The sequence below is a fragment of the Phascolarctos cinereus genome, unplaced genomic scaffold (assembly GCF_003287225.1).
Source record: "Phascolarctos cinereus isolate Bilbo 61053 unplaced genomic scaffold, phaCin_HiC Scaffold_4;HRSCAF=312, whole genome shotgun sequence".
NCBI lineage: Eukaryota > Metazoa > Chordata > Mammalia > Diprotodontia > Phascolarctidae > Phascolarctos > Phascolarctos cinereus.
The window spans coordinates 466,219,056-466,244,831 of NW_027555847.1; the positions used below are offsets into that span (position 1 = coordinate 466,219,056).

The following is a 25,776-nucleotide window of genomic DNA, read 5'->3' on the forward strand; positions in this document are numbered from 1 at the left end:
TCCTTTTCCATTTCTTTTTAGGGAACCACTAACCTTCCAGCCACCCAGGTTTGCGACCTTGGAGTAATACTTCTTCACCCCTCATAATCAAAATTAGTTGGCATGTTTTGTTTTTACTACCTTTATAATATCTCTTCCACAGCATTCATCCCTTCTCCTGATTTACACAGCCTACTGCACTAACTCAGAATTTCATCTCTTACCAAGATTATTATAGCACCCTCCTAATTGGGCTTCCTGCTTCCATCTTAGTTCAGTTGTTTCAGTTGTGTCCAACTCTCACGTTGTCACCCACACTCAAATCTTTAGTGACTTCCTATTTCTTTTTTTTAATAATTTATTTTTAGTTTTTAGCATTCACTTCCATAAGATTTTTGAGTTTTAAATTTTCTCCCTCTCCAAGACGACGTGTAATCTGACATAGGCTCTACTTATACATTCATATTAAACATACTTTCAAATTAATCATGATGTAAAGAAGAATTAGTACTAGAGGGAGGAACCATAAGAAAGAAGAAACAAAACAACAAAAGAAAAGGAGAGCAAATAGTATGCTTCTATCTGCATTCAGACTCCAAAGTTCTTTCTCTAGATGTGAATAGCATTTTCCATCCCGAGTCTTTTGGAGTTGCCTAAGATCCTTGGATTGCTGAGAATATCTAAGACTATCAAAGTCAGCCATCACACAGTGTGGCTGTTACTGTATACAGTATTCTCATTCTGCACATTTCACTTAGCATCAGTTCATATAAGTATTTCCAGGTTTGGGTTTTTTGTTTTTGTTTGTTTATTTTTCCGGCTAGGCAGTCGGGGTTAAGTGACTTGCCCAAGATCACACAGCTAGTGCCACTTGTCTGAGGCTGGATTTGAACTGAGCTTGCAGGAGCTCTATCCACTGCACCACCTAGCTGCCCCCTCTTTCCAGGTCTTTAAACAACATATTGTAGGATTATGGTTCTTAATCCACTCCATTTTATGGGAGAGTTCATCCCATTCACATTCACAGTTATGATTACTGTCTGTGTCTTTCTCTCCATCCTGTTTCTCCCCATGTTTATGCTTTTCTCTCTCCCTCCACACTAGAGTTTTGCTTTCGACTTCCACCTCAGTCTGCCCTCCCTTCTATTAGCCTTGTCCCCTTTCTTCCCCATTACCGTTACTACTTCTTCCCTCCCTTTTCTTCCCCTTTCCCCTCCTACTTCCTATAGAGTAAGTAAGATTTCTGTACTTGATTATGTTATTCCCTCTTTGAGCCAAATCTGATGAGAGTAAGGTTAAAAAATTGCTCATATCTCTCCCTTCTTTCCCTCTACTGTAGTAGGTTTTTCCTGCCTTTTCATATGATGTAATTTATCCTTGTCTGCCTCCTCCTTTCCTCTTCTCCCAGAACAATCCCTTTTCACCACTTAATTAGATTTTTTATCATCACATCAAAGTCAACTTATACCCACACCCTCTGTCTATGTATACCTCTTCTAAATGTTGTAATAATGATACAGGTCTCAAGAGTTACAAATGTTATCTTCCCTTGTAGGAATGTAAACAGTTTGCCTTATTAATAACATGTTGGTTTTTTCTTTCCTGTTTACCTTTTTATGCCTCTCTTGAGTCTTGTATTTGAAGATCAGATTTTCTGTTGAGCTCTGGTCTTTTCATCAGGAAAGTTTGGAAGTTCCCTGTTTCATTGAATGTCTATGTCCTCTGCTGAAAGATTATGCTCAATTTCGCTGGGTAGCTGATCCTTGGTTGTAATCTAAGCTCCTTTGGCTTCCTATTTCTTGAGGATAAAGGTCTAATCTTTCATCCTTCCATTTAAAGCTCTTCACATTATATAGCTCCTACCCATCTTTCCCATTTTATTCCCCTTCCTATACTCTATTCTCAGTGCAGCCCTATACAACTGTATAATTCCTTTCCTAATCTCTTTCTCCCTCTCCCCCTTTCCTCTGTAGAATGGAAGCTCCTTGAGGACAATTGACTGTGTAGTTTGATTTAGTATCTGTACATCTTTGCATTGCATATACTACATACTTGATAATTGAATTGTTGAATCAAAAAAAGTTCAGTTCAAGGCACTGTGCTAGGTGCTAGATATACTAAATACAAAACGAACATAGATAAATAAATGCAAAATATATACAAAGTTATTTGAATAGAGGATGCTCATAAGTTGTATGTGCATGAAGATTCAGCCTATGTGCCAACATCTATTGCAGAGAATGAAAAAATAGTGCAATTCTATTTAAAGTTAATCATTAAGCAAGCACTTACTAAGCACCTATTGTTTTTCTCAAGAACTTGACAAGATTCTCTTTTTTTCTTAAATGGAATTTTATTTTTCCTAATTATATGTAAAGATAGTTCTCAACATTTATTTTCTTTATAAGATTTTGAGTTCCAAAATATTCTCTTTCCTTCCCTTCCTCCCTTTTTCCCCCTTCCCCAAGACAGCAAGCAATCTGGTATCGGTTATACATGTGCAATCATGTTAAACGTATTTCCAGATTATTGACAGGATTCTTAACTTTGTCAATATAAACTTGAATACTTGGCAACTTCTAAGCAAAAGTGTTATGAAAAACAAGGGCAGAAAATGGGAAAGAAATGGAAGAAACCAAAGGCTTTTATTTCACTTACAAGTCTTATGCATATGTACTTATTTGGTGAGAGAATCTGAAGGTGTTTGATGTTGTGAGCAACAGATAGCATAAAAAATTAAGTTTACTGTATCTTGATGATTGATTATAGGTATAATAATAATTTTATAATTACCAGTTTCTGTACAGTCATATCATTGACTGCTTAGAGCAAAGGTCAAAGTAAATAATAAATAATAAGAATCAACTTGAAAAGACATCATAGTTTAAACATTCTGTCAACTATGAATAATGGGAAATGATGGAATATATTTTGACTGTCACTGTTTATTAAAGAAATTTGAATGCTGTAAATAATCATCAAACAGGAGATGAATAAAACCCTCCAAATGTCTCAGCCAACCAGCACTTTGTCTCCTTGTCAAATGGAGGGACTTTGGAAGGAAAAAACCACCTAGTTTTGAAGTGTAAGCTAATTTGCAAACTATCAGAGAATGAAGGAATAGTATGACTTAGATTGTTACATAGTGGCTAAACTGCTGAACCTGAGTTCAAATCCCATGGCTAAAATTTACTAGCTCTGTCAGCATGGGCAAGTCATTCTCAGAACCTCAGATTCTTCAGCTTACAAATGTGCTACATACTAGTAGTACTTACTTCACAGTGGCTTTGAATTTTGGCTCTTCTATCTACTACCTGTGTTAACATCTCAGGGCATTGCCTTTTTTTCATTGTTACATGAAAGTTTGAGGCAGATTAAATGTTATGCCAATCCAGCTACCAAAAGGATACTTTACAAAAGTTGATTAAAACAGTTAAAAGAATTCATTTGGAGGAGCGATACAACTTGAATATCAAGGGGGAAAAAATGAAAAGATAAGAATGAAGGGGACTATTATTTCTCTACCTTAAACTATATTATGAAACAATAGTCATCAAAATAATTTGGGATTAGTTAAAAAACAGAAAAGAAGATCAATATAACAAATTAGATAAGAGAATTTGACATAATGGATACAATAACCCAGTGTTAAGTAAACTGGAAAACATAAATTACTTAGGGAAGAACTCTATTTGATCACTGCTTGGAAAACTAGAAAGCTATCCGGCAGAAATTAGGCTTAGACCAAGATCTTACACCGTATCTTACACCATATCTTACACAAATAAAAAAAGATATTAAGGAGATGAATTCTTTTATTTACATTTTATTTTTTAATTAACAAGTATTTATTTTTCCCTTCTTCTTGAGAAAGATAAAAAGAAAAACAAAATCTTTAATCATATGTAAAGTTAAAACATCCCCTTTTGGTTCTATCTGAAATGTGTGTGTGTGTGTATATCTCATTCCACATATTGAATCTATTGCTTCTCTTGTCAGGTGGTGGGTAATATTTGTCATGGGTCCTCTATCATCATAGTTGGTCATTGTGTTAACTGATCAAAGGTTTAAGACTTTGATTGTAGTTTGTCTTAACAACGAATGCTATTATTGTATAAATTATTTTTCTAGGATCTGGTCACTTCCCTCTGCATCATTTCATACAACTCTTCCTAGGTTTCTCTGAAATTGTCCCCTTCTTTATTTCCTACTGCACATTCATGTATCATAGTTTATTTATAACTTTTAGGACAAAGTTCAAAATTACTTTCCAGAAGGGCTATTAATTCATAGCTACAATAACAGGACATCGATGTGCCAATTTTCCCACAGCACCTCTAGCATTTGACATTTCCCTTTTTTTTGGTCAACTTTTCCAGACTGATAGGTGTGAGATAAAACCTCATAGTTGTCTTTAATTTGCATTCCACTAATTATTAATGATTTGGAATGTTTTTTCATGTAGCTATTGATAGTTATTATTTCCTTTGAAAACTGGCCTGTTCATAACCTTTCACCGTTTATCAGGTAGAGAATGGCTCTTATTTTTATAAATTTGAATCATTTCGTTATATATCTTGCAGAAGAAACCAGAAATCAGAGAAATTTGTTGCAAAGTTTTTTTCCCCCTGGTTAAGATTTCACTTCTAATTTGGCTTTGTTTTCACAAAAACTTTTAATTTTATGTACTCAGAATTGTCCTATTTTATCTCATGCTGATGTTCTCTATACCTATCCCCTATTTCTTCCTTACTCATCTAATTTATTCACAGTGTGGCCTTTTGTAGCTGTCACATATCCAATTAGAACTTATCGTGGTATATGGTGTGAAGTGTTGGTTTAAATCTAATTTTTTCCTGACTACTGACAGTTTTCTCAAAAACTTTTGGCAGACAGTGAGCCCTTAACCCATACCTGGGGTCACTGGGTTTGTTGAACATTTCACTACTCTGTTTATTTGCTTCTTATATGTTACAAACCTGTTCTACTGATTGACCTCTGTTTCTTAACCAGTGACCAAATCAAATAATTACTGTTTTGGAATATGTTTTGAGATCCATTACTTCCCACATTTTTTTCATTATTTCCTTTGAGATTCTTGACTTTTTGTTCCTCTAGATGAATTTTTCATGTTTTTCTAACTATAAAATAATCCTTGTGTAGTGTGATTGGTATGTCTTCAATGAATAAATTGATTTAATTGTGTGTCATATTTATTTAATTATTTGGATTTATATTTGAGTAGTGTTTCATAGTTGTATTCAAATAGTTCCTGTGTGTACCTTAGTAAGTAGATTAGGAGATGAATTCTTAACCAAACAAGGAATAGATGGCAATTACAAAAAATAAATAGATAATTTTGATTACATGAAATTCAGGAGCTTTTGAATAAACAAAATTCACATATGATAAAAAGCAGTTGAACAGAAAAAATAGCTTTGTATGTGAGATTTCATAGGTAGGGGATTGATACTCAGCATGTGTGGAAAACTAACAAATATTTTAGATCCAAAGGCCCAGTAAAGAAGCAATCAAAGGATAGGAATAAACGGTTCTCAAAAGATTTGCAAACTATTAGCAACTTTATGAAGGATACCCTAAATCACTTATAATTAGAGAAATGCAAATTAAAACGACATCCCATTAAATTGGCAAAGTTGACAAAATTACAAATTCTAGAGGGGCTTTGGGAAAACAGCTACATTTAATGCATTGTTGACAAAGCTGTAAATTAATATAGCCACTATGGTAAACAATTTGGAATTATGTAAATAAAGTAGTTAAATATTTTTTCCCTTTGGTGCCAAAATCCTACTACTAGATAAATACCCAAAGGAGGTCATTGATAAGAAAGACTCCATGTATACCAGAATATTTATAGCAACACTTTTTGTGGTAGCAAATAATTGTAAACAGAGTAGATATCTCATCCATGCATTGGGGAATGGCTAAACTATGAATAATGGGATATTACTGTACTCTAAGAAACAACAAACACAGAAGAAACATGGAAAATCTTGTTAGTTGATGCAAAGTAAAATAAACAGACATATATATTATGTAGATGTAGAAACTATTGTTTCCCCTTCTCACCTTCTAACACAAGTATGCAAAACATTTTTCAATAGATGGAAATATGGTTACAAATTTATTGTTTATTTTCTTTGAGCTTAATAAAGAATAAAATAACCATGTTTCAGCACACATATGATTGACCCCAGATAGTTTTAAAGAACCTTTAGAGTAAATAAAGAGTTTAGACTTGAAAGGCACCTTAAAACCAAATTTCATTATATAACATTTTACAAATGAGGAAATGAATAGTCCAAGGTCACATGGTGATAGAATCAGGATTTGAACCCAAGCCTTCTGACACCACCAAATCCATGCTGAAGTACTGAATTACTGCTGTTACTAAAATGATAAAACTGCATGTGTTCAATAATATTTTTTATGGTTCCACAGAAGTATACTCCTGAGAGGCAGCCTTAAAGAATGCTAAACACTTTTAAAGTCAGACCTGGGTCAAATCCTAACTCTGGTTCTTAATATTTTTATAACGTTTCTAGGCCCCAGTTTCTTCATCTTAAAAATAGTAATAACTATTACTTTACAAAGTTGTGAGAATCAAACACAAAATGCTTTGCAAATCTTAAAAGTGTTTTGTATGTATATATATATATATATCCATTGCTGCTGCTTGAGATTTTCAGTAATTCAGGTTGGCTTCCTTTTACCTTTAGTCCAAGTTAGTACATTTTTATTGTGTATGGGCTATTAAGACCTAAGTGGACTATATACAGTTTTCTAATATGTTCTTTGAAATTACTGCAAAATGCACATTCTTAAAGATCATTATAGTTAAAACTAATAGAAATTAGGTAGGTCATCAATACATGTCTTAATAGTTTTTTAAAAAGTCTAAGGTGCTGATAATTTTAGGTTAAGTATGTTCCTTGCCAATAATATCATCAGCTTGATGCTGGTATATGTGGAAATAGCTGATGAAATTGTCTCTATTAAGCAGAGGGGAAGCTCACAGATTTTTCAGCCAAGCTATTCTAACTCCTGCAGACAGACATTCTATTACCACTAAGATATTTATTTGTTTATTTAATTTGCAATTTGTCTTATAAATATTAAGCTGACTGAATTGGGCTTAACTTTTCATCCTTGCTTTGCTAAACTGTTAGGTAAGCACCACTGAATTTAGTCCCTGCCTCCTTTCCCCCCCAGAGCTCCTTATTTTTCATTGTTGCCTAACTTTTTCTACCCCCTACCTAGTATTGTGGTGTTTAGCAAGTGTTCTGTAATGAGACCTTCAGGGTGGTGCATTCCCAAAGAAGTCAGGTGATCATTGCATTAAAGCAGCTGCTTGAGGTTCAAGTCAGTCAGTGCCCCCTCTGCCTTCTGCCACAGGATCACTTCTTCTTTATCAGATTTAGATAGCTTTCAGTACTGGCTAGGTTTTTAAAAAAAAAGATTATGCTGAAGTCTTTTGGGTGATCCAATGGGAATTACATTGATCTGGTGTTTGGCTTTGGTTCTTATCAAGTGGATTACCTCTAAGGTAGGCCATAATTATTTTTCAGGATTTAAAAATTAATGTCATATAAATGTGACAGAATAAACTAATGGGTTTCTCATACTTTATCTTAGTATTTGTTCTACAGCAGTCATTAGATTTTAAATTAGTATCAGGCAGTCTTAAAATTGCTACTTGCCCTTTTTAGTTGTTTTTAAGCAAATTTATTCTTAAAACTTTATAAAGGACTTTTTGAGTGACTGACTTAATTATTCTGCACCAAATATATTTTTTGTAACTAAAGAAATTTCATTTTCTAGTGGAGGAAAAAAACATTTAAATAACAGAGACCAAAAATATATTTCAGGTATAAACTATAAACTTTGCCCTTTGTAAGGACAGAGTTCATTTTTGTTTGACTTAAAAATTTGACCCTTGCTTTCCTTTTTCATCTCAAGTTCTATATTAGGCCCTCTAATAACGAAATAATTCTTACTGTGAAATTGACATTTCAGACTTGGGTATATCTTTATACATATCCAGTGAAGGAAACTATATTGGTGATTGGTTTTCATCTAAAAAGTTTTTGTCTTCTAGTTGGAGTGTAGATGCAATTTTATTATTTCTAATAATAATCGGATGTCCTAATAAAGTTATTTCTGCCCAAACACATACCTCATTCCTTATAGTCTTTGCCTTCTCTTCAATCCATTTAAATTTCGAAAATTTATAGAATCTGGAAAATTGTTTTTTTAATAGAAGGAATGAAATGATTGTTTTGCTGGCCTCAAACCTAAATACCACACTGTTGAAAGAGATTAGTGCATGTTAACCTATTGCCATCTAGAGTCAGAAACTGTTCATTTGAAGTATCTTCAGTAATTAGAATATTTTAAGATTTTTCTGGTCATATTCAAAATTTTCTTTCTACCTCTACTGCAGTTGTTTGTTGTCAGATCTGATAGATTTGATTTAAATTTATAAAACCAGCATTACTTTATATTTTACTGGTTTCAAGAATTTTTAAAATTTCAGAACAAAATTTAATACTTTTCACCATGTGACATATTGTTCTTTGAGATGTCTTTTAATCTATTAATATAAAAATGGGTACATTTTAAATAAAGAAACCTCATAGTTTTTAAATTTGAAGTATTATTTTATTGATTTAATTTATCATTATTCACTTGTTAAATTGTGTTTTTTTAAAGCTTGCTAAGTTATTGAGTAAAGATCAAATTAATGTTAACAGAAAGGAAGTGTGGCTATTTTTAAATGAGTTTCTAGTCTATAAAACTTAGACCTTTTCGATCAAATATAGAGACTTTGAGAATAGGCATTTTCGTTAAGCTATTATTAGTCCAAAAAGAGTAATATTTCAAGTTTGAGTTAATTTTACATTGTTTGGGGTGGGGGGACAAATCAGTCTTGGAAGGATAGAACAGGAGAGATACCGGTCCAGGTTGAGGGCTGAGAGTCCAGACAAAAGTCTTACATTTTGTGTTCACATGTCAGCTCCAATTACAGATTTGTAACCATTGTTCCCCTGGGCATCAGTCTCCTCATTTGTGAAGTAAAGAGTTTGGATTAGGTGATCTAACTTAAATGCAAACTCCTTTACTTGACATTTAAACTGTTTCACAGGCTGGTTCCAACTGACTTTCCCAACCTGATATATTCTCCTTCACACACTCTAAAGAGAGTCCAGCAAAACTGGCCCTTGTGCTGTTACTCATACATAAAATTTCATCTCTTATTTCCATGCCTTCTTACAGGCTGTCCCTTATACCTGAAATGCCTTCCTCACCTCTGCTGTCTGAAATCTCTAGTTTTTTCCAAAGTTCTGCTCAAATGTCACCTCTTGCCATGAGGCCTTTCCTGATCCCTGTCAATGTTCCTGCTAGTGCCCTCCCATTGCAAGTTGTAGTAGTAAATATTTGGTAATATTTGATAAATATTTGTTGAATGAATGAATGAATTTTATAAAAAGATTCACTTCAATGTTCTTTCAGAGTGTTTCTGTTTACCTAAAACTTTTTAGGAACATTAAATTTTAAAAAAAGTGGAGTACACATTTTTATGTGTATTGTATATTAAAATCAACTTTATATACACACGTGAAAACTATTTGAAAATAGTGTCAGTATTTTTAAAAATTGTATTCAATTTTGAAAACTTTAACTTTAATCCAGTTAAAAATCATATACTTAAGAATATTTATTATGCTTTCTTCTGTTAAAAAACTGTACCAATAGAGGGTTGATTCATCCTGACTCCAGAAAGGGGAGGGTAAGAGTGTTGGTGTGATAATATTACAAAGCAGTCAAAAGGAGTCGCATTGGGAACCTGCAGCGTAGCTTGTTTTTTCTGTAGCTGTCAGTAGTTTCTGATTAGCTCAGCCTCGCCCATGTTTTGACCTATACTAGCTTGCTTTACAAGCTGTTCCCAGGATGGCTAAATTAGAAAGTCACGAGTGGAAGCCTCTTAGTTATTTCCATTCACTGATGAGGTGGAAATGTGGATAAGAGCTGAGTGTTTTATAATTGGTAATTGTCATGGAGTTTTGATTATAATTTTACTTCACAGTTTTTCCAAAAAAATGCACTTCTATTTTTATATTAACATTTTAAACAAAGAAATCGGTAGCTGTAACAACCCTTTGTAACCAAATATTTACTACATAATCTTTGTACTATAACTTGATTCTTAGATAGAAATTTCTGACTTGCGGAGTTACAAATTAATTATCTGGAGGGCTTTTTCAAAATTAGTATTTGTAGGATATCTTGTTATGAAAATGGGAAGGTTTAAACAATTAGCATATAATTGTTTATGCTAATAGCTGTAACTGGTGGCATTATTCAAGATCCTGTCATTAAAACATTGAAATAGTTTTGAAGCTTAGTTGTTTGGGGATTTTTTTCCCTTCAGATTGGTTTCATAAATTTTTATTTCATTTGGGAAAATATAATTTATTATGTCTTTATATGTTTATAAATTAAATAATTCTGTGTTTTATGATTCACTTAATGGCTTATGTTGGGATAGTATAACTTTATACATTCCACAGCTGAAAATGAGTTTTTAATAAGAGCTGGAGATTTTGACTTTTAACTCAAGGTTCATATTAAGTATATTTAACTATAGTCTTGTTCTTTATTTCAGCTATATATAAGAACTGACTTGTGTCTAGCAATCAGCAAGATTTGACTGTGAGCTACTATTAGAACATTCAAGATTATTAGTACATTAAAATGAAATTTCAGCATAGCCAAAAGAAAAAAAAATTAATTACGCTTTATACTCTCATCCCAGAAGCTAAATGTTTTCCTCAAAACCTAGTAATTTGTTGGATATTAGAGGCTTAATGGAAATTGATTTATAGCATATGTCATTTCACTGTTTCATGGTTTCCTTGTTCTGATTTGGCTCATAGAAATCAATATTTTCACAGGTGCTATCATGCACCATAGGGTTTTCCCTATAATGGTATTTTTTCCTCTGGTTTTGTTTGTTTTTTTTAATAGTATTTTATTTTTTTTCAATTACATGTAGTTTTTAACATTCATTTTTATAAGATTTTGAGTTCCAAATTTTTCTCCCTTCCCTCCCCAAGATGGCAAGCAATCTGATGATATAGTCTATAAATGTGCAATCATGGAAACATATTTCTGCATTAGTCATGTTGTGAAAGAAAAAAAAACAGAAAAAAAGGGAAAAGTCACAACGCTCCTCCCCACAAAAAAAGTGAAAAATAATATGCTTCAATCTGCATTCAGACTCCATAGTTCTTTCTCTGGAGGTGGATAGCATTTTCCATCATGAGTCTTTTGGAATTATCTTGGATCATTGTATTTCTGAGAAAAGCCAAGTCAACCATAGTTGATCATTGCACAGTATTACTGTTAATGTGTGCAGTGTTCTCCTGGTTCTGCTCACTTCACTCAGCATCAATTCGTGTAAGTCTTTCCAGGTTTTTCTGAAATCCACTGCTCATCATTTTTTATAGCACAGTAGTATTCTATTACATTCATATACCACAGCTTGTTCAGCCATTCCCCAATTGATGGACATCCCCTCATTTTCCAATGCTTTGCCACTACAAAAAGAGCTGCTAGAAATATTTTTGTATGTGTGGGTCCTTTTCCCTTTTTTATGATCTCTTTGGGATACAGACCTAGTAATGGTCTTGCTAGATCAAAGGGTATGCACAGTTTAATTGCCCTTTGGGCATAGTTCCAAATTGCTCTCCAGAATGTTTGGATTAGTTCAAAATTCCACCAACCATGCATTAGTGTCTCAATTTTCTCACATCTTCTCCAACATTTATCATTTTTCTTTTCTGTCATATTAGCCAATCTGATAGTTGTGAGTTGGTACCTCAGAGTTATTTTAATTTGCATTTCTCTAGTCAGTAATGATTTAGAGCACTTCTTCATATGACCTGTAACAGTATTATTGAATTGAGTTATATGACCCAATCATTTTCTACAGGTTAAACAGAAAGAGCACAGGATGAGGGTTGGGGGAACCACTGTCAGTCAGTGGTTTTTAGCACCAATTGATGACAGGTTTTTTGCTTGAGAATAAATTAACTCAAGTTTACCAGGAAACATACCTGTAGGATTGTCTTGTGGATTTTTAGTAGATTTAAATTAATAAGGAAATTGACAATTTTTAACCAATATGGCTAAAGTATGTGAATTTATGTTTCTCTTTTTTAGCTTAATTTGACAAAAAGCAATTCTTTTACTTGGAGACCTAAAAGAAATAGAATTTTTTGGCTTTCAAATTGAACACATTAGCTATGAAAATTGTAGAAAGTAAGTACACTTATGCTAGGTTAACAGGCATATTTTATCTCAAGCCTTTTTAAAAAGACTTTCAAAAATATGTAATAAAAAGTATGTTAAGTGAGAAAAGTCATTTTATTAAGCTCATCATGAAGAACAGAACACACACTTCAATTTGATCATTGGTTTTCAAAATCAGACTGGAAAGAATACTAGTCCATTGAAAAAGCGACTGATTGGCCCCCTATACTGTATCTTATTTGTCAGCATGTGAACCTCTGTTTTGAGTAGGATCAACTTTAGTTACAATTTATAAGCGCCAAAAAGTAGTCTGCTTAGGCATAAATAAGCTTAAAAAGAATTGGTATGTAGTTTTAGAATATAATTTTATTTGCATAGAATACAGAATTACACATGTAATTTATAGAAGATGTGGACATTGTATTCTTTGAAAGATGGGAAGGTATCTAGAAGTTATATACTCTAATATCTTAATTTTGTAGATGAGGAAACTAAAACATAGAGTTTGTGGCTTGAGCTAGTGGTCATAGCTAATCTGTTTTCAGAGCCAGGAAGAAGACTTGAGTCTCTTTGCTCTTGCATAAGCCAATGTTGTTTTTACACAGCCATGTATTTTTCTTCAGATTATTTTAATTCAAAGTGTAGAATTAAAGTTTTGTAAATTAATGTAATGTAAAATTCTAAAATGTGGTATCGGAGGAATAGTTTGTGAGCATTTAGAAAGGGAAATGGTGATGCCTGAAAAGCAGCAGCAGGTTAGTTAAGACTAGGTCATGCCAGGCTTAGCTTTTTTCCTTTGAAAAGGTTAGACTTATAGATTAGGTTGCAGTGCAGTAGACCTGAATTTCATCAAGCCATTGAAAAAGTCTCATGATATCCTTGTGGGCAGGATGGAGATGTGGACTAGACAGTAGTGTACAGTTAGGTGGATTTCAAACTAGTTTCAGTGGGAAGAGCATTGACTTTTTAGACAGGGAACCTTGGTTCCAATGTCAGTTCTGCTATTTACCACCTTTGTGACTTTAGACAAGTCACTAACCTGAACCCTGGTTTCCTCACCTGTAAAATGAGGTTGGAATAGATGGTCTTTGAGTTCCTTTCAGGTTTTAAATCTGTCAAACTAGGAAATGGACTAATAGAGAGCAACTTGGCCATGATCATATAGCTAATAAGTGTCAAAGATAGGATTTGAACCAAGGTCTTCCTGATTTTAAATCCATTGTCCTTTTCTCTCGGCTAACCTGCTTTTCACCAAGCCATACTCCTCATTGTATGGAAGGTGATCCTGGGTTCTCAGAGGCTGTACTCAGGCTCTAATAAGTTCTGCCCTGTTGGAAAAAACATGCTGTCTGCTTTCTGAGGACCAGCCCATTAAGTGTGGTGATGAATTCTTTGGCTGTAACAACGCAGCAGTAAAGAGTTTAAAGTGGCCCTAATGCCTGTGAGGTACCTTCCACTGTACTAATAACTGTGGCAGAAAGTGGACAGAGGGCATTAAAGAATCACACCTTCTGTAGAGCATAGACAAATATTAACTTAATTGTTGGCACTGTCAACAGGAGAGCATTTTCCCGTGATTAAATAGAAGTAATAATGCCAGAGGAACTAAATCATATCAATCTCTGCATTCTTGTCATAAATGAAACCAGAATATTTTCATGATTGACATTTATTGGAAGAGTACTTTGAAAATAATTGTGGTTTGTAGTCCAACATTTATTGCTGAGAATGAGGAGATAGAGAATTCAGTGAGGAACAAAATTCCACTTTAAAGAGTAAGTGAGCGTATATTTATGCTTGTTACATATATGATTCAAATCAATATGTAAACTTAATATTGAGGGTATATGCACATTGTATATATTTGAATACTTTGACTTCAACACAAAACTGAACCTGGGGAGGAGAATGAAAAATAAAGCTGTGAATATGATTGATTCATAGGTCATTTAAAAGAGGAGAGAATGCCAAATATTGGGGGGGGGACTTGGATTTTATTGTACCCTCCAAAAGTGACCAAGAGAATATTAGAGACTATTAACTTATATGCTTCCTTTCTCATAAAGTTTTAATGAGAATAATATACATACAAATTGAAAGCATCCTCAGTGAAGGTATAAGAAAGGAATAGGTAGCATTTAATAAGCAGTGTTGATGGCTGGCCATATCACCACAATTGTGTAGAGAATGAGATCCTACTATGCTTATTGTACTACTGCTTATAAAAGCTTTGATTCAGTAAAGAAAAAAAACAAAGCCATCTTGTAATAATAGCTAGCATTTATATAGTTCTTTAATGTTTGCAGAGTATTTCGTGTTGTTAACCTCATTTGATCCTCATAACAACCCTGTGAGGTAGGTGCTATTATCCTTATTTTACAGATGAGGAAACTGAGACAGAGAGATGAAATTACTTGCCCAGGGTCTCATAATTTTTAACTAAGGTCAAATTTGAACTCAGGTTTTCATGATTCCAAGCCCAGTACTCTATTCACCACACCACTATCCTCTAATAAGTTATCTTCCATGCGTTCGCTTTTTTTAAAAAAATCATACAAAATTTCTTTCATAATGTAAATATGTATATAGCTATTAACCTCTGATTAATATCAATCAGTTCATAAGATAGGGAGATAAATGCTTGCCAAAAGTATTTGCCACCTTTATGATATCCTATGCAAATAGAACAAGAATTCCCTAGATAATGAGGTCCTCCAAATGTTGTTTACAGATGTCAGTCATTAGTCCCCAAGCATTTATTAAGTGTTTATATGTGTTAGGCACTGTGGTAAGCACTGGGGTTACAAAGCAAAATGTAAACTATCTACCCTCAAGGAGGTCGCGTTCTAAGAGTGGAGACACGTTAATAGATTGGCACTTAGAAGATATAGACAGTAGCTGGTTTGCAGTCTCAGAGGTGAAGAGAGACAGGGACTGGGGAAGGCCTTTTGCAGAAGGTAGGATCTGAGGTGAATCTTGAAGGGCGATAGGGAAATGAGGAGGCAGCAGTCCAGAGGGAAAGTATTGCAGGCATGGGGGACAGCCAGTGCAAAGATGCAAAGTCAGGAGATAAAGTATGGTGTGCAAAAAATAGTAAGCAGATCATGTACTTGTGTCATAGAGTGTAGAGGAAAGTCAAGTGTAGCAAGATTAGAAAAGAAAGAAGGGGTCAGTTTATATGAGCTTTAAATGTCCCAGAATTTCATAGTTGACGATGGAAATAATAGGGAGCCATTGGAGTTTATTGTGCTCATTAGATCAAGTTTTAGAAGTTTGCAGAACCTACTTCATGAGGCCTATATACCTATAATTTTTCAAAGGAGTTCAATTGAACTGTGCACACAGAAGAAAAAAATGGATAAAGAATGCCTTTGTGCGATCAATGCAAGTAATAAGCAACTACTATGCGGGGCATTGTATTTGCTAATGTTGAGAGCAAGGAGTAAGTTATTGGATAGCCCATGTGCTCCATTCTTAGGATAACTTGAAGAGACATGATGCATTGGTTTGACCCCCTGTGGAGAATTTACAGGGGACATAGGCAAGTGTTATGTAAGATGAGATGATTGATGAAATATGTTCTGCATCATTTGAAGGGGCACCAGCACTGATATCACAGAGCCATTGAAATATAATGAAAAAGTTTTGCTGGGTAAGTAAATAATAATGAAATCCATGTAAGTTTTCTTTAGAAGAAAAAAACCATCACATTTTCAGAAAATTAAGTATTGTGTTTTTAAAGATTTGTTGGAGAGGAGCAAGGCATAATGGAAAGAGTGCTACCAGACTTGGAGACAGCAGAGCTGGTGTGTTCTCACACCTCAGGCACTTATTAGTGCGAGATGATCACACGCAGCTCACTGAACTTCTTTGAGGCTCAGCTTACTGGTTGGCAAAATGAGAATGGGAACTTGCACTGCATGTTATAATAAAGAAAGCACTGTGTAAACTTGAAATCATAATTTGAAATAGGTTTTCTACTTACATTCAATGGATGTAGTATACTTTTTTCTAATGGCTAAAGCAGATTTTCTGAAAGACTTGGTAATGTCTTCCTATCATGGGTTAAGTAATAAAATTGTATTTTTTTTAAAAAGGATGTTTCAGACTTTTAATGAATTAGACTATCTGTTGTCCCAGTTAATTATTTTGTAAGGTTTTACTATAGTTTAAGAAGAATTTAAAAGAAATGTATTGTCCCCTTACTAAAAATAACTCAACAGATTTAACATGTTGCTTACAGGGTTAATCCTTATCCTCACATTTAAGTTCCTTTTCAACCTGACAAAAGCCTAACTTTCAAATGATCTTTCAATTTAGGCAGTTTTGCTGTCCTGAAACATGTCTTGTATATTTCTCTTTCTTTTTTATTATATTTAATCTGCTTTCATAAATGTTGGTCATACTTCCTTCCATGCTCATTTTATTCGTAATAACTATTTTTATAGCTCTTTAAAATTTATAAAGCGCCTTCCTTGTAACAGCTCTATGAAGGAAATGGTGTAATAATTACTCTCATAGATGAAGAAATTAAGATTTAGACATGCTTACGGTTAAATGAGTAAGTAGAATAGTTTGTATTCCATTTTAGCCAGGTCATCTAATGTAACAGGCATCATACTGTTTCTCTAAATCCTACTTCTCTGGGACTTTCCTAACAACCCTTGCCATACTTTGTTACTCATTTAACCATATGTTATTTTGTATTAATTTTTTTTACTTTTCATGTGCTTGTCTCCATTATAAACTCTTGAAAATAAGGCTTATACATTTTTGTATCTCCCCTTTGATCAGTTTATTATACATGTTTTGTCCTCCTTGCTAGATCATAAACTTGAAGGTACAGGGATTATATTGTCTCCTCTCTCTCCCTCTTTCCCTCCCCTCCTTTCTCTTTTCCTTCTTTCTTCCTTCTCTTCCTCCCTTTCTGTCTTTTATTTTTTTTAGAATATGTATAATTCCTCACACATAGTAGGACCTTAAGTATTTTTTCAGTTGAAGATATGAAAAGAAACTACCTTGAAGTTTCTCTAAATATCTTCACTTCTGTTCCTATCAACAGAAACATATTGGCCAGAATCCACTATATTCTTATCAATTTCCTAAACAATAATAGCACATCCCTTTGTTTCATCATACATGCTAAATTCTGATATGTATATAAACGTATATTAAGAGTGGTTTTTTTGTTTTTCAGAGACGTGGAGCAATTTCCTATGACAGTTCTGATCAAACTGCATTGTACATTCGTATGCTAGGTAAGTATTTATATTTTTCCTTTTTAATGAGCTAAAATGTGATTTGAAGTTGTGTTTAAGAAAAATATAAAAATATGGTAGATGGCACAGTAGATAAAAATGCTGGACTTGAAATCAGGAAGACCTGAATTCAAATCCTGCCTCTACAACTTATCAGCTGTATAATCCTGAATAAGTCATTTGGCCTAAGTCATAGTTTCCTAATATGAAAAATGGAGATAATAATAGCTACAGGGATGTTGTGAGAATCAAATGACCTAATAGTGTAAAGCACTTTGCAAATCTTAAAGTGCTATATAAATACTTATTTTATTATTGTTATTATAACAAAAATAGAATCTTGAAGCTGCTGAAATGCAGATAGGACAGTCTTGGGGGTTTTTTATATATCAGTTCTGGTTTTATTTGTCCAAAAGGGAAAGAATGATTTGTCCTCTATGTCTGTTCTTCAAGATGCTGGAAATGTTTTTGAATATATGCATGTAGAAAAAAAAATGACACATTAGTTAATATGTACATTTTATGCACAAACACTAATAGTATTCTCTTCTTGGTTTTCTATTGGTCACACAGAGATTATACTTGCATGTGATTGAATGGGATCTAGAGTAGTATTTTAAAAAAACAGTGATCTCCTACATGAAACTAATTATATTTTAATAAAAAATTAGTATTCATTAAATTATATTATATGGTGATTACAGAAACTATGTAATTGAGATTTGATTCTCAATTGGAAACTCAGTAAAATAAAGAATTGGAGACTGTTTTGATATTAAAATTACTTTATCCTAGAAAGAACTTTTGTCTCATATGTAGACATAATACATTTTAGTAAAACTTACCTGAGTATGAATTTTGGGGGTTTGAATACTACTTTGTTACAATATTACTTGTTCTTATACAGTTCCTTATTTTTTCTCCCATGAGCAATTTAACACTGATTGTAAGAGGATATAAAAATGACACTCGTGTGATTATGGTGAACATAACGGTATTTCTTCTCAATTGGGAGTAAACAATAGTCAAGGGGAGAAATATATAAGCAAATAAAGAATGTTGTTTTGTGCATCTTAAATATAATAGCTTAATGTTTCAATTTCTTTTTTCTACCAATACTTCTAAAATCTGCACGTTGGTATTAATAACCATTTAAAATAATTGAATCTTAACATTCGGAAGGGACTTTAGTGATACTTGTATACATTATATATGTGGATATTCCAGAATGGTCCAAACTGGGAGAAAAGAGCATAGTTTTAGCAAGATTTTGCAAGAGGAATTTTCTTTGTCAAATTATATGCACTAAATTTTAATTTGGTCAGATAGTCACTGTGTAGATATCATTAAGTACAAACTCTAATAGAAAGAGAATAACCTTTAAATGAATGATTAAAATTTGTTGTTCAGTTCTTTTCAGTCGTGTCTGACTCTTCATGACCTCATTTGGGGTTTCTTGGTAGAGATAACTGTAGTGGTTTGCCATTTCCTTCTTCAGCTCATTTTACAGATGAGAAAACTGAGGCAAACAGCGTTAGGTGACTTTCCTAGGGTCGCACAGCTAGTAGGTTTCTGAGGCCCAATTTGAGTTCTAGAAGATAAGTCTTCCTGACTCCAGGTCTGGCACTCTATGCATTGCATCACCTCACTGCCTTGTGAATCGTACAAGTTCACAATGAGAACTGCAAAAAATGATGTTGATTATGGAGTAACATTTTCTTTTTTTTTAATTTAAATATTTATTTTTAGTTTTCAACATTCACTCCAAGATTTTGAGTTCCAGATTTTCTCCCTATCTCACCTCTCCTCCCACCCCAAGGTGGTGTGCATTCTGAATACCCCTTCCCCTAATCTGCCCTCCCTTCTGTCATCCCCCTTCTCTTATTCCTTTTCCCTTCTATTTTCCTGTAGGGCAGGATAGATTTCTATACGCCATTGCCTGTATATCTTATTTCCTGGTTGCATGTAAAAACAATTTTTAACATTTGTTTTTAAAACTTTGGGTTCCAAATTCTCTCCCTTCCTCCTTCCCCACCCACCCCTATTGAGAAGGCAAGCAACTCGATACAGGTTATTTATATGTAATCATGCATAACACTTCCATAGTAGCCATGTTGTAAAAAACTAACTATTTCCCTTCATCCTGTCCTACCCCCTGTTTATTCTATTCTCACTCTTGACCCTGTCCCTCCTCAGAAGTATTTGCTTCTGATTACTCCCTCCCCCAATCTGCCCTCCCTTCTATGATTTCACCCTCCCCCCCCCCCCATCCCCTTCCATCCTATTTTCCTGTAGAATCAGATAGATTTCCATACCCAGTTGAATGTGTAGTAACATTTTTTTTCAAAGTTCTTTTGGACAATTGAAATTTTCTTTTTTTTATACGGAAAACACATTTTTGAAGCTAAGTTTTGCTTATCTACAGACATTTGCTTAAGAGAGAAGATAAGACATTATTTCATTGAAATATATGGGACATGAGAGTAAATGAAAAAATTTTAAAAAAGGAGGCTAATGTGAAATCCTTTTGGCTAGGATTGGAGTAATGAAATATTTCTACCACTTTGTGCATCATGTGGGCAGGGGAAGGGGAAAGGAAAAACAAAAGAAATGTCTCTTTGCTCTTGAGCTCGTAACAAATATTAGACAAATATGAAACTGTTGGAATACATGGTAATGTATAAATTGTATTTGGAAGTCCTAGAGTGAGTGATTAGTATGATATACTAATTATATATTAGTATGTAAATTAGTATAATATACTAATACTATGCTAATATATATTCGTATGTAGACTGGTGATCAGTCTAGACCAGGCCTGCACAACCTGTGGCACGCCAAAGGATTTCGGGTGGCCTGCGAGAAATGTAGAAGGAAACATCCTCTGTATTTTTCATAGCCTCCTGAAATCCTTTGGCGTGCCTGTGGGCCTCAGATTGTGCACAACTGTAAAGATTGTTGAGAAGAATCTTAGGATACTATGCATGTCCTAGCAGGAATAGCCTATTGCTGTCCCTATTTTTCAGATGACGAAATTGAAACTCAACAAAATTGAAGTGATTGGCTTAACCTCACACAGCTGATTCTACCAGGCAAGACTGGAACTTAGATTTTCTAACTCATGGTCTAATGTTGTTATCCCTATATCAGACTGTGTACTACTCCACTATAATTTGGAGGAGAGCATTCTGAGTGGAAGTGTATACAGCATTCACAAAAATACAGAGCCTAGAATAACAAAACTCTTTCCATATGAATTTAAATGGAAAGAAGGTTCTTAAACCTGTTTCCATATTTGTTCTGAAGAGAATTTCAAATTAACTACCATAATGGAAAAAGATTTTACTTTTTCTTTAAGAAAATGGGGAAATCCAAGTGTATAGTAGTTCAGGTTAACTTCTGCTCTTATAGACATATTTTCTACCGTTCTTTCTGGATTGACATTGCCAAAGTGCAGAGTAAAATGTGCGTTATAAAATCTTGGTTTGTATGCAAATATTGTTTGAAAGAAAAACTTTCTCTGCCATAATATAGCTATTCTAGCTCAGTTTTGTGTAGTGTAGGTGTTAGAAGCCACCAAATGTCACAGTATCTGCTTATGAACAAGCAAATAAAATCAGTCAGCCAATCTGTAAAAATTTTTTGAAGCACCTGCTGTGTGACCCTGGGCAAATCACTTAACCCCATTGCCTAGTGCAAAAATGAAAACAAACAAAAAAAAGGGCATTACTAAATCACTGGAGTGGGAAAGGCTTTATTTTTGGAATATAGCTTTTTTCTTGGGTTTTATCTAAGTTGTTTCACTTACTCTCAATCAAAACAAAGCAAGTACTATCTTTAGATGCAGTGGGGCAGAGAGTAAAATATATATATTTGAGTTGGTCCCATGTCAATTTTATAGTTAGTCAGTCAACAAGTATTTATTAAGCACTCATTCATTATGTGGCAGGCACTGTCTGAAGATATAAAGAAAGGCAAAAACAGAGTCCCTGTTCTCAGAGTTCACAATTCTAATGGTGAGACAACATTAAAACATACACACACACACACACACACACACACACACACACACACACACGTATACGCGCGCGCGTGTGTGTGTGTGTGTATACATGTATATATCACAAAATGATATATTTATATCTTAATATCTCACAGGCAAAGCACTGTCATGGCGGAGAGAGTAGGGGAATGACACCAGGAAAGGTATCTTGTAGAATGTCAAATTTCAACTGAATTTTGCAGGAAGGCAGTCAGGGAAGACAGGAGGCAGAGGTAAAGAAGGAAAGCATTAGAAACATTGAAGACAGCCACTGAAAAGGCACTGAGATGTGGGCTGAAGCCTAGTGTATGAGAAATATCAAGTAGGCCAGTATACCTGGACCATGGCATACTTGGTGAGGAGTAAAGTGTATAAACACCAAAAAGGAAAGAAAGGGACAGGTAGTGAAGAGCTTTAAATGCCAAGCATGATATTTACCTTTTTTTAAATTTTGGCGAGGCAGTTGGGGTTAAGTGACTTGCCCAGGGTCACACAGCTAGTAAGTGGCAAGTGTCTGAGGTTGGATTTGAACTCAGGTTCTCCTGACTCCAGGACCAGTGCTCTATCTAATGTGCCACCTAGCTGCCCCTAAACAGAATATTTGAGGTTATTGTAGATTATAGGTAGCAACTGGAGGACACAGGCAGACCTGCACTTTAGGAAAATCACTTTGGCGGCTGAGTAGAGGATAAATTAAATGAGGAAGAGACTTGAGATAGGCTGACCAATGAGACCCCTCTTTCTCAGACATGAGGTGATGAGGGCCTATACCATAGTGTTGGTGTGTGAGTGGAGACAGACAGACATATGTGAGAAAAGTTATGAAGGTAGAAATGACACCAGTTTGAATATGTAGGATGAATATGAGTTAAGTACTATGTTGAAGATTGTATTTAGATTATAACCTAGGAGACTAGGAGACTTGAAGAATGGTGATACCCTTGAAAGTAATTTGGACTTTTGGAAGGGGGAATGGGTTGGAGGTAATGATAGTGGGTTCTTTAGACATGTTGAGTTTGAGATACCTATGGAACATCTAATTCACTATGTTTAAAAGACAGTTGGTGGTGGGGGACTAGAACTCAGGAGAAAACTATGACTGGATATATTGAACTGGGAATCACCTTCATAGAGCTGATAATTGAACCCATGAGAGCTAATAAGATCAACAAGTGAGATACTATAAAGGGAGAATACAAAAAGGGCCAGGACAAACCATGGGGTCACCCTTTTTCAGTGGATGTGACATGGATGCTAACCTCTAGCAAGGGAGACTGAGAATTAGTGGTCAAAAAATAATAGGAAAGCAAAGAGAGAACAGTGTCATGAAAACCTAGAGAAGAGAAAATATCTGGAAGGAGATGATCAGTAGGGACAATTATAAGTCAAATAGGATGAGGATTGAGAAAACACTATTAGATTGAATAATTAGAGATCATAGATAACTTTGGACAGAGCAGTTGCCATTGAGTGATGAGGTCAAAAGCCAGATTGTAGATAATTTTAAAGAGAGTGAAAAGAAAGGAAGTGGAGGCAACTACTATAAATAGCGTTTTCAACAAATTTAACCGTGAAGAAGGGAGAAATTAATGATCTAACAGGGATGATATGATCATGCTAGGGTTTTTGAAGGATGGGGAAGACATTGGCATGTTTGTAGACATCAAGGAAGAAGCTGGTAGATACAGTGTAGGACCTTACTTCAAGGACTTTAAATTGTATTGAAGGAAAAGAACAGGTTCACAGGTGTAGGAAGCCAAACCATACTGATAATAGTTCTCCAAATGCAGCACACCAGCTCCCATCTTGGTACAATTGCAGTCTGTCCCCAATCCGTAGAATATGCTCCTCCTCCATCTCTGGTCTTCAAAATCCTTATCCTCTCACAAGCTTTAGTTTAAGTACCATCCCTTCTGTGAAGTTTTAGTAAAACCCATTCTTCTTTTTCCTCCTTTCCTCATCTGAAAGTCCCCTCTTCCTTGTCAAAATTTCCTGTATACTTTCTCTGTATTTTTCTTGCTCCTACCACACCCAACCTTGTTTAAATCTATGTTTGTATGTATGTATGTATGTATCTATCTATCTGTCTGTCTACCTATCCATGTCTATATATATATATACATATATATATATGTATATACATATATATATATACATATATATATATACATATATATATATATATATGTATATATATATATATATATATATATATATATATATATATATATATATATATATATGTACACACACACACATATGTATTTGTGTCTGGTATTTCCTACTTCTGCCCCATGTTTGGCCCTGCTTTTACCCAGAATCCCATTCTTTATTTAGGCTCTCCTTATTCCTGTTCTTATTTCCTGTGGGAGAAAAGACAGGAAAAAATGAGAGAAAAGGTACTGAGGAGAGTGACAGCAAGTGTTTAGAGCATAGGTAGTTGCTCAGCCTTTCCTAGCTGATTATTCTGCGTGGGCTTCCCAGATTTCTTCCATGAAAGTATCTTCTTGATGTATAATTCTATTTTGCTACCATTCTTATTTAATGGGAACTTTTTCAATAAGAAGTACGTTTCTGTAGATATTCTAGTCATTATTCTGTTCTTACTAAGTTACCCAGTTAGATTAAATTGACCTTTTAAAGTTCTATATGTTATCCTTTATTCATTCCTTTGTATGTTTGTGAATGGACATCTGAGGTCATGAATTTTGTTGTTGGCTCTCAAGTATTGTCTCCTTTGAATTAATGGTCCTTTCCACAGCAATCCTTCCTGCATCGTATCTACTGTTCTCTATGATAGATTGCTTAGCAAGTCTTAATGCATTGTTTTACCCCTCTGTCTCTATGTTCAGTTTAAAATCGTCTTGATCTGGGGCAGCTAGGTGGTACAGTGGATAGAGCTCCAGCCTTAGAGTCAGAAGGACCTGAGTTCAAACGTGACCTCAGACACTTGGCACCTACTGGCTGTGGGATATCAAGAGCTTCTGTTATTTCAGTGGTATCAACTATTATATCAAATGAATTCAGAACCCTTAAGGGAATTGAAGTCTACACTGCAAAACAATTCACCTCAACAGACATTTAATAACCACTTGTTGTGTGTATAGCACTATACCAAACATTTGGTGACAGTCAAAATTTACCTGAGATGTAGTCCCAGCCTTCATGTAGCTTGCAGTCCAGTTGGAAGATGGGATTTATGCTGCCCAAAGCCCTTATCCACAGAAGCAACTCCTATGAAGAAGGGGTTAGCCATTCCTACCAATTACTGACCTCTAGGGTAGACAAACCTGCCTAGCTGAAGGAGCAAAACATCCTGAAGGAGAGACAGGAGATAGCAAGTGCCAGGCAATTAAAACCAACACAACTGTCTTGACTACCAGCTTCCTTGGACCCTAAAAGAGCCCAGGACACTGAGCCCCACAACAAGACCTAGACCACTGGTCTTGCTTTAAGCCCAGTCCCCAGAGCCATCGTTCCAGGAAGGAACACTAGTGGAGATACAGCCTTTCAATTGCTTTTGCAAAGCTACTGAAGAACAAGAAAAGAAAGTTTTTACCACCAAAGTTATTGGCACTGTCAAATTGCTCAACATTAGAAACTGTTGATTTTATCAATCTAAATGACAATAAAGAATTAATATTATTACTAGGTGCATTGCCATCTGTTTTGCCACTGTATCCTAAGGCTTATGAGACTTTTTCCATCTAATTTGAGGCTGAAACTTTCTGTATGCATTGTTTCTGCCATTAGAATGTGAGCTCCCTGAGAGCAGGGACTGTCTTACTTTTGTTATCCTTCTTTGTCTGTCCTTCCTAGTTTTCTATTTTTACTTTTTGTATCACCAGTGATAAGCACAGGACTTTGCAAGTAGCGCTTAATAAATGCTTTTTTTCCTCATTGGTTCATTCATCCATACACAAATAACTATTTTTTAAAAATTCATAAAAATCTAAGGGAAAGGTAAAATAAAGTTCTATGGAAGGGCAAAGCAGAGATCGGAGAATACTTCCTGGAAGATTTGGAATTTGAACTATTATTTAAGAGGATTAGAATTAAATAAGCATAAATGTGGGGGGGGGACACGGTACAGCATTCGTTTTAGGTACTTTAGATAGCATGGACAATTTGGCTTCACCATAGTACATGTGAAGCAAA

General features: G+C 34.6%; 1 protein-coding gene across 4 annotated transcripts in view; it reads left to right on the top strand.

The window, feature by feature from the left end:
* The window catches only part of PDE7A (phosphodiesterase 7A), a 129,731-nt gene that overhangs the window by 48,957 nt on the left and 54,998 nt on the right, over positions 1–25,776 (top strand). For 2 of the 4 annotated variants that reach the window (XM_021002084.2, XM_021002086.2), the window contains exons 1-2: positions 7,381–7,549; positions 17,516–17,576. In XM_021002084.2, the coding sequence (XP_020857743.1) occupies positions 7,490–7,549; positions 17,516–17,576 (121 nt within the window). In that variant the 5' untranslated portion in view covers positions 7,381–7,489. Of the gene's footprint in view, positions 1–7,380; positions 7,550–17,515; positions 17,577–25,776 lie in introns of those variants that run through there. The other 2 variants (XM_021002083.2, XM_021002085.2) reach the window with 1 other exon arrangement.